The following is a 12,750-nucleotide window of genomic DNA, read 5'->3' as shown; positions in this document are numbered from 1 at the left end:
CACCCACCCACCCATCCACCCACCCATCTATCCACCCACCTATCCATCTACCTACCCAGGGTAGATGGGGATGTGGCCTGCACTGACCAAAGGAGCTGCACAGGCTGAGCAGCCACAGGGACACCCCAGAGGGGAGGCCGGGGGAATGGGTGGGGAGGGAAGTGACACTGACTGTCCTCTCCTGGTATGGCCCTCAGGCGAGCAAGGCCTCCCAGGGTTCTTGGCCTCAGGTAAATGCTGAGCCGCCACCCAACCCAGCTGTGACCAGAGCCTCTCTCTGCCCTGGCTGACTGCACTGTGTGTGTTTCTGGCTTCTAGATGCTGGCTCTCTTGGATTCAACCTGCAGGGCCCACCAGGCCCACCTGGTCCACAGGGACCCAAAGGTGACAAAGGTCAGTGACAGAGCAGCCTGACCCTGAGTCGCCTTCAGTGAAAGGTCTGAGGGCTGCAGTGCTCAGGGCTTGGGGGAAAGAAAAGGCAGAAGACAGGAAGCGGCTGGGACAGCACGAGAGACAGTCTCACCCAAGGGGAGCCTGCGACATCATTGCAGGCGCAAGGCCAGGAGATGTCAAGTGTGCTGGACTTCAGCAGGGAGGGCTTCGTGGAAGGGGGGACGCAAACAGGGCTTCTGTGTTGGCTTGCAGGTGATCCTGGTGCTCCTGGCGGTCCCTCCCGAGGTAAACGCCCCCCCACACACACTCCTTCGAGAGGCTGAGCCTTGCGCCAAGTCATCGCCGCATGGCTGAGTGGCTCAGCATCCATTACACCCACCCTCGGCTGTGTCCATGAGCTGCCAGGAAGGGCAGGGGACGGGCTGGGGGTCGGGACCCGCATGCACCTGAAGGTGACTGGCAGTCTGTGTGGTAACTGTCACCAACATACGAGGGCCTGAGCCACGGGTGACAGGAAGAGAGACACTGGGGTGTCGAGCAGGCTGCTGAAGGCAAAATGGGGGCTCGGCCCGGGTGCCCCCAGCTTTACGCCTGCCGCAGATGTGGCCTTCCTCTCGCGTGGTTCTTTTTCTCCTTCTGAGCAAGCCTTCCTTCCTAGCCGGGGAGGCACTGCCTGGGTCGGCATTTGGGCAGAGAAATGCAGCCAGGCCGCCTTCTCTTTCTGCAGGGGGCTCGCCAAGCACCACATACACAGCAGGCCCACCTGGCCCGCCCGGGCCCCCCGGGCCTCCAGGCTCCCTCAGAACCTCCGGCCTGGAGATCCAGCAGTACATCTCTGAGTACATGCAGAGTAAGTGGCTGCTCACCACGCCTTGGGATTGGCATGGAACAGTGTGTGTGTGTGTGTGTGTGTGTGTGTGTGTGTGTGTGCGTGTGCATGCAACACACGTGCTGGGGAGCAGCCTCCAGCCCCTGGAGCCTGGCCTGCAGTCAGTGACGTGCCAGCGTGCAGGAGCATGCACGCAAGCTCGCCTCCCCCGACACACGGAGCACATGCGTACTCGAGCACACTCTCCATCCCTCTGCGTGGGTCATTGGTCAAGTGTGTGGCTGACTGGTGTCTGGTTGGCAGTTGCCTCTCAGAACACTGACCACACAGGCCTCTGCCTCAGTTTCTCCATCAGTAAGGAGTCAAGGCTCCATGTGGGTTGGGGCAGGCACTTCATCGTGTTCTGCACGTGACCTCTGTGACTGTGGGGAGGACGGGCCGCCTGCGGACAGGCTGACTTCTTTATTGCTTTGTTGGCAGGTGACAGCATCAGGGCCTATCTTTCTGGAGTTCAGGGTCCCCCGGGCCCACCTGGTCCCCCAGGGCCCCTCTCCACCATCGCTGGAGAGACTTTTGACTACTCAGAGCTGGCCAGGCACGTCGTGAGCTACATGCGGGGTAAGCCTTCCCCTGCAGGCCGCCTTCCCCCGAGGCTCCTCACGGCCTAGCTCACCGATTACCTCTCTTCCTCGGAACGTGACCTTGGTCCATCAGGCACCCCTTGTGCCAGGTTCTGCCATCGGTCTCAGCAGGGTGGATTGGTGTTAAGAACAGAGGCCATGCCTGAGCACCACATGCAGTGTGCATTTGCCCAGGGTGCTCCTGACCCCTTGTCTGAATGTCCAGGCTGGCAGCTATAGCAAGAGTCAGTCCAAAGCATGTTCTGGCAAGCAAATTTGCTTTTCTTAGCAAGACAGCAGCAGCCCCACCTCCTGTCTGTGCTAAGCAGCCTGTGCTGCCTGCTTCCTTCACGTTCCCCTACAAAAGTGCCTAGTGGACGGGCTTTCAGACACGGGCGGGTCAGCTTCTGGCTCCACAGCAGTCACCTGAGGTCTCCTTCCCACAGCTTCGGGCTATAGCATCAGCCGGCTGTCTGGCTCCATCTCCTCTGAAGACATCCTGGCTCTGCTGCAGCGTGAGTTGCCAAGCCAAGGCAACCCAGGGTGGGCTGTCTTTGCTCCCTGCTCGAAGGACACCTTTCCCTCTCCAGCTTGTGAGGGCTGCAGATGCAGAGTGTGTAGTCCTCAGGATAAGGAGCTGCTGGCCCGCTGCTAAGTAACACAGGACTAGAAGGGGTGGAGTCTGCCCGGCCCTGAGGCCCACAGGGCCCTGGGAGCTCACTGATTGATCCCCTGACCAATGGTGGGCCCCGGACCCCAGAAGCCCAGCTGCCTCTGGGGAGCCAGGCGGTGCGAGGGGTGCTCCGACTGTGGCTGGATGGAGGTACAACAGCCCTGTGGCTGGGGGATCCACGTTAGCACATCCTTCCCTTGCCAGGGGAAGATGTTCTCCAGTACCTGCGCCAGTACCTGATGGGCCCTCGGGGTCCCCCCGGGCCACCAGGAGCCAGTGTCGATGGGTCCCTCTTGTCGTCTTTGAACTACGCGGAGCTGAGCAATCGCATTCTCAGCTACATGGCGAGTGAGTGCCTGCCCTCCTGCCTGCCCCGCCTGGTGGCTGCTGAACCTTCCTGCGGGCAGTGACAAGCCTCACCGAGGGAGCGAGGGACTCCAGGGCAGAGCAAAGAGCCTGTCACTGGAGGCCAGAGGGGTGTCTCGGGCACCGCTGTGTGTTGAGTCAGCATCAAGCACATGCCCACACATACTCACACTCACATGTACACACTCACATGCACTCACACATGCTCACATGCAAGCATACATGCTCACACATGCACTCACATGCCCACAATCACACATGCTCACACACGTACTCACATGCCCACGCATGCTCAATGTTCACACACTCACACATGATCACACACACATGATCACACATTCATACATGCTCACACTCACACATGCACTTACACATATGCACAGTTATACATGCTTACACACAATGCTCACAGTACTCTCACATCACACTCACATGCTCACACACATACCACACACTCATACATGCTCACATGCACTCATACATGCTCACATAATGCTCACACATGTACTCACACATGATCACACATACATGCTCACACACTCATACATGCTCACACTCATGTACTTACACATGCTCACAACACTCACACAAACACACACACACGTATCCTATGCACCCAACAGCAGCACTCCTGTGGGCAGCAGTGACCTGCACTCTCAATTCAGTGCCCTCCTCCATGGGCCACTGCCCTGGACCACACTGCCCCAGACCTCACTGCCCCACTCCATGGTGCCACCCCTTCCTTATTCTTGAGCTCCATTTCGCTAGGGTGCCTGTGGCTGGCCTCTTTTCCCACAGGGCATTGGAATCTGCCCTTCCCTGTCTTAGTTCTCAACTGGGATTTCATCCCCCAGGTTCTGGCATCAGCATCGGGCTTCCTGGCCCACCAGGCCCCCCTGGCCTGCCAGGGACATCTTATGAGGAGCTCCTCGCCTTGCTCCGAGGTAAGGTCAGGCAGGCACGTGCATCTGGGGCCTGGGATGGAAGCAGAGCCCTTGGCCCAGCCCATGACCGACTCCCTGCTCTCTCCCACTGTCTCAGGATCTGAATACAGAGGCATTGTTGGCCCCCCAGGGCCTCCAGGGCCCCCTGGCATCCCGGGCAATGCGTGGTCCAGCATCAGTGTGGAGGACCTCTCATCCTACTTGCACAGTAGGTCACCAGGGACAGGGAGAGGCGAGCAGTGGGCTACAGCTGGCAGGGTGGTCATGGGGAGTCAACCTAGTCCTCCCAGAGCATGCGCAGAGCCAGGTCCACACCTGCTGGGATAGAACTCCCAACCACAGCCTCGGTGGGCTCATGGGCCCACCTGTGATTAGGACCAGCCCAGGCTTCCTGCTGTTCCCCCCATTTGGGGGAGCTCAACCACATCCCACCCCTTTCTAAGAAGCCCCTTTCAGCAGGCCCTGCTACTAGGCTGCATGCCCTTGACCCTTCTTTTCTTTCCTCCTCAGCTGCTGGCTTGTCATCCATCGCAGGCCCACCAGGCCCACCGGGTCCCCCAGGGCCTCGAGGGCCCCCGGGGGTCTCAGCAGCTCTGGCAACCTATGCAGCTGAGAACAATGACAATTTCCGGAGTGAGCTGATTAGCTACCTCACAAGTAGGTGCCCCAGTGTGGGTGTTGGTCTGTACTCCCTCCCCAGACCTTGTATGTTTTTCTAAGTGTCCCTTGGGGTCTAGGAGGCTGGTGTTCAACAGAGGGGTGCTTGGAGGAGCCAGGAAGCCAGCGTGGAGGAGCCAGGCTCTTTCCCCACCAGCGTTCTCGTGTTCACCTGTGGTGACCCTGTGGCTCCCAGGTCTCCTGTCCACCAGCACTTTGAGCTCCGGCTCACACAGCTTCCTACCCATAGGTCCTGATGTGCGCAGCTTCATCGTTGGCCCCCCGGGACCTCCAGGGCCACAGGGTCCCCCTGGAGACAGTCGCTTGGTGTCAAGAGATGGCTCGTACAGTTGGAGTAGCAGCTCTTCTGTCAGACGGGGCTCCTCTTACGGCTCTTCCACGGGCGCCGGAGGAGCCAACGGAGGCTCCTTAGGAGAAGGTGGCGCCTTCGGTGCAGGAGACGGGGGCCCCTATGGCACTGACATCGGGGGCTATGGGACAGCAGCAGAAGGTGGCGTGTATGGAGGCAATGGTGGAGATCTGGATTACAACGCGCTGGCTGTGCGGGTGTCAGAGAGCTTGCAGCGTGAGTAGGGACACAGGCCGGGGTAGGGGTGAGCGCCTTAGCACTGAGGCACCAAGACTGGCCCTGTCTGGTGTGGGGCGCCCAGCCTGGGAAGGCAGCACCACAGGGATCAGACAAGACTGAGGCCAGGAGGTCCCTTCTAACTCAGCCTGAGCGGTGCACCGCCTAAGGTGAAAGTTGAGCTAAGAGGAAGGGCATGCCGACGCACACTGGCGTCTTGGTGCTTTGCTTTCCCAACACCTAACTTGCTCTAGTTCTCAGCAGTCACAGGACCGTAAGCGGCTTTCTTCCAGGGCTGAGGGAAGGCTGTCAGCTAGGAGGTTCCTTCTCCCTGTAGCTGGTCAGCACGATCACAGAGGCCTTACAGGAAAGAATACCCACAGCAGGCAGACCCGGGCCATCACTGGGATTACAGGGGAACACTGCAGGGCTTGGCCCAGGGCTGCTTCCTCTAGTATACCTGCTTTGGGAGTCAACTGACCTGAGCATTCCTGCTGCTTGCCCCTCTGCTGTTCTGCAGGTCAGGGCCTGCTGCAAAACATGGCCTACACTGTCCAGGGCCCACCAGGCCAGCCTGGGCCCCAAGGGCCCCCCGGGGTCAGCAAGGTCTTCTCTGCCTACAGCAACGTGACCCAGGACCTCATGGACTTCTTCCGAAGTAAGGGCACCTTGCTTCTTGCCCAGCATTAAACAGCTGCCATCCCTCTGGGGTTGGGAGTGGGGAGAGCTGCTGTACCGGCCCGACTCACGGAAAACCTCCCAAGCTTTAGGCAAGCTCTCAGACGGATTTTTGCTCTTGCAGCCTATGGAGCCATCCCAGGCCCACCTGGGCAGAAGGGGGATGTGGGCACCCCAGGACCCAAAGGTAAGGGAGGCAGGGAAACGGCCACCAGGACCTGGTACCACAGCAACCCTTGCTGGCGCTGAGTACCAGGGCCACACCTCCAGAGCCCCAATCACTCGTGACTCTACCATCCCATCTGTCCTTCTAGGTGACAGGGGACCACGAGGTCATCCTGGACCACCTGGCTCTCCAGGGCTCAAGGGGGAAAAGGGGGACAAAGGTAAGCCATGGCGCTGCTTGTGATGCTACAGTGCAGAGGCTCAGGCTAAGCGGGGGTGATCTCTCCAGGACCGACCTGAGAGATGCCGAGAAAAGCCAAGCAGACAGGGAGGAAAAGGCAACTGACCTGGCGGTGACATGGGCTGACACTTGATAACCCTACAAGAGATTTAACCTCTGAAGTCATCTTTGCAGTAGCCACATGTCACAGCCACCCACGCTAAGGTCTCATCTTCTTGCAGGGGACCAAGTCTACATTAGGCGGAGTAAGAGAAGTGTCGCCAGCAAGCCCTGAGCTGGCCTTGGCAGAGCAGCCCTGGGCCAGCTCCTGCAGTGTGTGTGGGCCTGTACGTCTGTGAGTGTCCTGCTGAGCTGAAGTCACCTGCCACCATTTAGTCCAAACGGAAGACACAGAAAATCCAGACTCGCATCTCCAGCAGGGTCTTGGAGCGGCCCTGAGGAGCAGCTGCAGTGTTTAGGGTGGAACTCGCTTCCCTGCTATCCAGGCCCGAGCGCCTCGGCTTCTTTAACACTTAGTTTGAACCCCAGCCTAGGAAAGCTAGTTACACAAAGTTGGCTTAGGAGGAGCGGGGCTTTGCCTAAAAGCGAGCCCCAAGAATGGAAGATGGGGCTTAGGTGTCTTCCTGGAGGTGACATGTGAGCGTGCGTCCTGGTTCCTGCTGCAAAGTCGAATGTCATCTTTCTCCCCTCACTGTGCATCCTCAGCCATGGAGGAACTGGCTAAGAAGTGATGCTCGCAAGGGAAGGAATTAACAAATTCACTTCCTCCCTAAGAGGTGATAGTGTTTCTAATAGCTATACCACTTGCTTAGAAAGTCTGATTACAGCTTTGATCTGAATGCACAGGTCCACGCTAGAGGTCACAGGTACATTGTCCTAGACTGCAAGAAATGGGACAGGGGTTGCAGTGGGCAAAGAAGGGGAGAGGAGGGGAAAGGAGGACCTGATGCTGGGGAAACGCTTCCGCCATGACGTCACCCTGAGTCTCACTTAGGAAATGTCTTGGGGGCTGGGCACAGCTGGTGTGTAAGCACTTTTCACTGTCTAAAAATGTCTATGTGTGGTCTACAAGATGAAAAGTCATTTCAAGTGTAAAATATCCAATTAAATTGTTTTCTTTTTTAATATGTTTAATGTGAACAATCTGAACAAAGGTTAAAAAAGGCACTCTGGGTTAACTGGGTCTAACACTTCTATTACATACATGAAGGAACCAGTTGTATGACACATTCCTAGCACTTTATTTAATCACTGAGATGTTTAAGGGCACCCTTCCTGCAACTATTAACTCAATCTGGAAATACGACAAAACATCTGAACGTCTTTCCTAAGCAGACTCTTTAAACATAGGTGCAAACAAATGAGCAGTTAATGTAGTGACTTGCCCTGGAGCAAATTATGATGGCAGCCTAAGTAACACATGGCTAGCAGGGCTCCTATTAGGGGGAGTGTACAAATACCAAATGCCCCACAGAGATCCACAGGAAAATCAGACACCCAAATCCTGATGAGGCTGCACCTGGCCAGCTTGTAAATTTGTTATATATAAGCTGCAGTTCTCAATCGCTTATGAAACATGGGAGTTAAATTAAATCTACTTCTATAACTACTCTTCTAAAAAGCTGGATCTGTTTTCTACCTGACCTTTGCCGAGTACCTCCCATACTGCCTGGAGCAAACAGTTCACGCCCCCCCCCCCGTCAGCCCCCACCAGCCAAGCATGCCACACGGCTTCTGGCGCCACCCCCATGTCCTGACAGCTGCCTGCTTTGAATCGACATGGGAATGTCTGAAAAGGACATTGCAGAACTTCAAACAACTTATCTTACTGCCTAATGAAGACTTAGTATTGTGTACAATGAGTGAATGAAAGGTACTTTTTTTTTGGTGGCACTGGGGATTGAACTCAGGACCTTGCGCTTGCCAGGCAAGTGCTTATTGTACTGAGCTATCTCCCTGGCCCGAAATGTACCTTTTAAAGATTTTAAAACAATTCATCAGTTTTACCCAAATGATGAATTCACATTTTACACTGGAGTTCAAGTACTAAATCCCCTTTAATTATAATTCTCTCATTAATAAGACCTAGAAATTTCCCCCTTGTTATTAGATTTACTAAGATACCCAGGTCTCCAGAGTCTTACGCCTGCAGACATGGAAGATGGGCGTCCTCAGCTCAGTAACAATGGATCTGAGCCTCGTTTCATTAAAAAAAAAAGAGAGAGAGAGCGCTCAGTAATGCACAGCACTCCTAGAAAGCACTGTGCATTATTAGAGAGGACATGCTGTCTCTCTCTGGCCAAGCCAAACACCAGCCAAAGGACGCTGCCCAGTGAAGTGCCCACTGACTCTCCCATGCACTAATCCGTGAATGACGAAAACATTATTTTAGCAGAAGTGACATGACAGGACTCAAAAGGCTTGGTATGGAAGCGAATCCGGGGGCAGTAGTAATAAAACCATGGACACATACACACACCTATGGAAACAACGTAGGCGCCTCCGAAAGGAGCCACGTACTGAAAGACACCAGCAAAGTACCACGAGACATCCGTGTATGCACATGTGCATGTCCCATGTGAGGACACACGTAAGCTTACCAAGAACCAGACGATGATGGAGCAGAACTAGAAGCCCCAAAATGCTGCCGTATTCTCGTGCAGGACAGCCCTGCTTGAAAGATTATCAATAAAAATAAAAATAAAAATAAAAAACTGCTTCCGAGAATAGAGTAAGAAAGAACTTTATTGTTCGTCAATCCCATGATTGAAAGAAGAGACAATATTGATCCCAAACAGACAAGAGGCATAATCTGAAAACTGAAAGTTTAGCTTGTGAACTTATTACACTGCAAAGGATCACAAAAAGCTGCAGCCAACATTTAAAACCGGTAAAATACTCTATTCCAAGCTTCACAGCAGAAACATTAAAACATTACTGAAATCATGTTAGCCACAGAACATTAAGGCGTTAACTCATGCCTTTGATGTAAGAAAAGCATTTAAAATACCATCCCATTTCCTACAAAATATCATTTCCTAGAAAAGTACAGATTTACTTCAGCAGACGCCTGCGGGAACTGGAACTCTTCCCCCCTGCAGCTCCGGTCCTTCTTCAGTCAACGGTGGCCTAGCTAACAGCCTGACTGAGCCTGGCTCCTCAGAGGAGTCAGCACAGCACGCAGAAGGAAAGTGTGCAAAGGGGACAGAAGAGTACAAACAACAGTCACTTCTGACACCGGCTGATGCTCAAGAAATCAGCGGCCCTCGTTAAAGAGGGTCGCATATGCCTGAGAGCTTTGTGCTTGAGGAAACACTACTTAGAGGTAGCTGTGGTTCTGGTTTATATGTAGCTATAATTTGCTGCGTCCTGTCACAGGAAGGGTCCCATATTCTCGGCAAGGGAAAGCACTCTGAATTTCCTCCTCACCCAACCCATAGTTTCCCCCTCGAAAAAGGTAAGAAGTTAACGTGACTCCACCTGAGATAGGAGTTTACCCAGTCATTCCACAACCTTGAACCGACAGGACTAGGAAAGGCAGCTGGAGGCCTGCACTCCAGGAGCTGGGCCTGCACAATGCGGAGGTCTGCTGTGTGCACAGCACACCGGGAGGGGGGAGGGGCTGCTGAGGTGCACACACAGACAATGCCTTTCACGTACGTCACGGCACTTGCTGCTGGGCCACATGCTGCAACAACAGAACAACTAGGGATGGAACTGACAGCACTGTTAGATTTCTAAGAAGTCTGTGCCTCCACCTGCCCTCATGTGAAAAAAAAAATCGCTGTTATCTATGTGACACACAGCCTTACAAGAAGTGGCAGGTGGGGTCAAACCAGCGGACTCTGCAAGACACTTTGGACAGGTTTTCATACCCTGAAGCCTGATGACGAGAGCTCCCCCACACGGAGCACCGTGCAGTCGTGCGCCCACCGGAGCAGCGCTAAGGAGCGCCAGCGCGGACAGCGAGCCCAGGGGCAGGGCTACGGGCCACGTGGGAGCTGCTGAGGAGCGCGCTGTGGGCCCTGCGCTGAGCCTCTCCTGGATGCGGTACGCTGAATTTAAATTAAGGGAGCAGAAAGACCCAAACAATCAAATCAAATTATTTCTGAAATTATTTAAATGACTGAAAAAAGTCTACTGGATGACATACTCATTTTTAAAAAGGCAATAAACTGAGAATTTCAAAAGATGAAGTGGTATGAAAGTCTTTCTCCCACCTCCCTCTTCAAATGACTCATTAAACACACTGGGTAACATTATACTGACTTTTTATCATAGCAATATAAACAAGGTCCATCATCATCCTGAATATTACTTTATAAAGATATATATTTTAAAAGGTTTTCAAAACAATTTTCAACCCAGCAGTTAAGAATAAAGCATTAAGAGTTTCGTCTACAGTAACACATTTATGTGACAAGTGTACGAATTTACAACCATAATGTGTGTGTGTGTGTGTGTGTATATATATATGTACTATTTATTTATTTATTTATTTATGTATTTATAGGGAAAAAAAAAAAAAACTTGGCCAGAACTTAAGGCTACCTACAAAGTTGTCCAAGTAAATTCTGCTTGTGAAAATAATTACAAAATTAAAATTACACATGCATTTTTAAATCATGTAAATCACTGACAAAATAAAATTCAGCATCCAAAATTTTCATATTAACTGGAAGAAAGTGCTACAGGCATTTATTTACATTTTCTTAATATGAATTGGTGTTCTCACATTACATTTACATTTTCACCAGCCTCCAAAGTAATATAACTAACGGCTAGATGTTCACCACTTGGTACCTGGCACTCGTACGAGGAGTGGGCTGCAGGCAGCAGGCAGCACGCGTCGCTTACAGGTGCGCGGCCTGCGGCAGAGCCGAGTGCGAGCGCGGTGCGAGCTGACGCAGGGTTAGACGCTAAGCCTCAGAAGGACTAAGAGTGAACATTTCACTAATAATTATACACATCAGCAACCACAATAAAAGATTCAAGCTTTTCCTACTCAAAGTAAATAATTTAAACAAGGAACGAAATTAAAATAAATGTCCTCATTTCAAAACAAGTCATTTATAATGTGTGCCTAAATATTTAAATAATTTTTTAGAAAACTATTCTGAATGTTTGAGATTAATTTCAGAAAATACATTTATAACTCACTCCATAGACCTTGGAGAGTTTTAAATGAAAAGAATTTGCTACAATGTAGAACTCATTCAACCAGCTCATGTTATTTAAGAAAGCAAACTTGGACATCCCAATCTATATTACTTTTAATGTAGTGAGTTTTTCATTTCCAATCTGGATGTTTTAAAATACTTTTTTTTTTGTCCCATCATCTCAAACTCTGTACAGCATATATTTCAGGATGAAAATGGTAGCAGGAACAAGATTTTAAAAATAATAATGTTCAATATTAAGGTTTTTGTTGTTGTTGTTTTTTGCGGAACCGGGGATTGAACTCAGGCCCTTGCGCTTGCCAGGGAAGCACTTACTCTACTGAGCCATCTCCCCAGCCGGCGTTTTGTTCTTGACCAAAAAGAAAATCCTATTTTGGATGTGACTGGAATTTAGTATCTACTTAGGCACTATCTTAATAAAACCAGCACCTCAATTATTAGTGCCTGCCTAATCAGGCAATGTTTAAAACAAATTACTGAAATAATTTTTCTCTTTTAAGAGTTTGTTCCTATTAAATGATAAAATATTTTTATTTACTGAACCAACAGTGTATTTTGAGCAACTCATAGCTTTTTTTTAATGAGTGCTGATTCAAAAGAAAATTATTCCAACTCTTTACAGCAAAGTTCCAACTGGAGAATTTAGGCATCATTGAAAAGGTAGGTCAGGTAGAAAGGCATTAATACTTAAAGATGTAACAGCTTTTTAAAATAACTTTAAACATTATTTCTCTAACAGTTTCTCAATAACAGTGTCTAAAGAATACAATATGTAAGATTAATATACAAAATCACCTCAGGGAATTACTGCAAGATGCTACTTTGCCCACATATCTAGCATCTGTCTTAGTTCATTTTCCCCTTCATCTTTGCTTAAAACAAAAACAAAAAAAACACCTAGAAGGTGAGTCAGGTGATTGTCTTTGTGAGCTATTTGATACAGACTGTGGCAGAAGATGAAGAGAACAGAATAACATATCTTAAAGGCCAAACCCAACAGAGTATTTCCACTGTTATGATCCAGTAGAATGCAAGCTAGGAATAGGATAGAATTTGGAAATCCGGCTCTGTGTGGACGGGTTAAGGCATTCCGACTCTCCAGTCATTTTAAAGAACACTTCCTGTTCTTGCAGTTTCCTGGCAAACTCTTCTTCTAGTGTCTAAAACAGGAATGGACAAAGAAATTGTTACGTGCTGGCATTATACTATAGAGTTTACCCTATGTAACGATAAACCTACTCGTCCAAATACCTTCTGTGTCAGGAACGGATGACTGCCCAGCCGTTAAGTGCCTACGTTTTGCACAGCCCAAGTTTAAGACTCGGCTCAGTCAGATGAATAGATAACTTAGGACTGATTGCTCTGCCGTAAAACGCTGGTGGTACCATCTACCTCGCTGATCTGCCAAGTGGCAAGGT

The 12,750-nt window shown here is 51.0% G+C and overlaps 2 protein-coding genes across 5 annotated transcripts in view; one reads left to right on the top strand and one right to left on the bottom strand.

Moving 5' to 3' along the window:
* Col17a1 (collagen type XVII alpha 1 chain) overlaps positions 1 to 7,277 on the top strand; it is a 46,881-nt gene extending 39,604 nt beyond the window's left edge. For all 3 annotated transcript variants that reach the window (XM_023715610.1, XM_023715611.1, XM_023715609.1), the window contains 14 exons: positions 319 to 393; positions 646 to 678; positions 1,121 to 1,243; positions 1,703 to 1,840; positions 2,289 to 2,357; positions 2,720 to 2,863; positions 3,736 to 3,825; positions 3,923 to 4,033; positions 4,336 to 4,482; positions 4,733 to 5,068; positions 5,589 to 5,726; positions 5,871 to 5,933; positions 6,061 to 6,132; positions 6,374 to 7,277. In XM_023715610.1, the coding sequence (XP_023571378.1) occupies positions 319 to 393; positions 646 to 678; positions 1,121 to 1,243; positions 1,703 to 1,840; positions 2,289 to 2,357; positions 2,720 to 2,863; positions 3,736 to 3,825; positions 3,923 to 4,033; positions 4,336 to 4,482; positions 4,733 to 5,068; positions 5,589 to 5,726; positions 5,871 to 5,933; positions 6,061 to 6,132; positions 6,374 to 6,426 (1,592 nt within the window). In that variant the 3' untranslated portion in view covers positions 6,427 to 7,277. The remainder of the gene's footprint in view (positions 1 to 318; positions 394 to 645; positions 679 to 1,120; positions 1,244 to 1,702; positions 1,841 to 2,288; positions 2,358 to 2,719; positions 2,864 to 3,735; positions 3,826 to 3,922; positions 4,034 to 4,335; positions 4,483 to 4,732; positions 5,069 to 5,588; positions 5,727 to 5,870; positions 5,934 to 6,060; positions 6,133 to 6,373) is intronic.
* Positions 7,278 to 12,215: 4,938 nt separating this feature from the next.
* The window catches only part of Slk (STE20 like kinase), a 100,680-nt gene continuing 100,145 nt past the window's right edge, over positions 12,216 to 12,750 (bottom strand). For both annotated transcript variants that reach the window (XM_004631509.2, XM_004631510.2), the window contains one exon: positions 12,216 to 12,492. In XM_004631509.2, the coding sequence (XP_004631566.1) occupies positions 12,346 to 12,492 (147 nt within the window). In that variant the 3' untranslated portion in view covers positions 12,216 to 12,345. The remainder of the gene's footprint in view (positions 12,493 to 12,750) is intronic.

Source organism: Octodon degus, unplaced genomic scaffold (genome assembly GCF_000260255.1).
Source record: "Octodon degus isolate 3935 unplaced genomic scaffold, OctDeg1.0 scaffold00042, whole genome shotgun sequence".
Classification (NCBI taxonomy): Eukaryota; Metazoa; Chordata; class Mammalia; order Rodentia; family Octodontidae; genus Octodon; species Octodon degus.
Note: the sequence above shows the minus strand (reverse complement) of the source record. Positions and strands in the feature narration are given on the sequence as shown.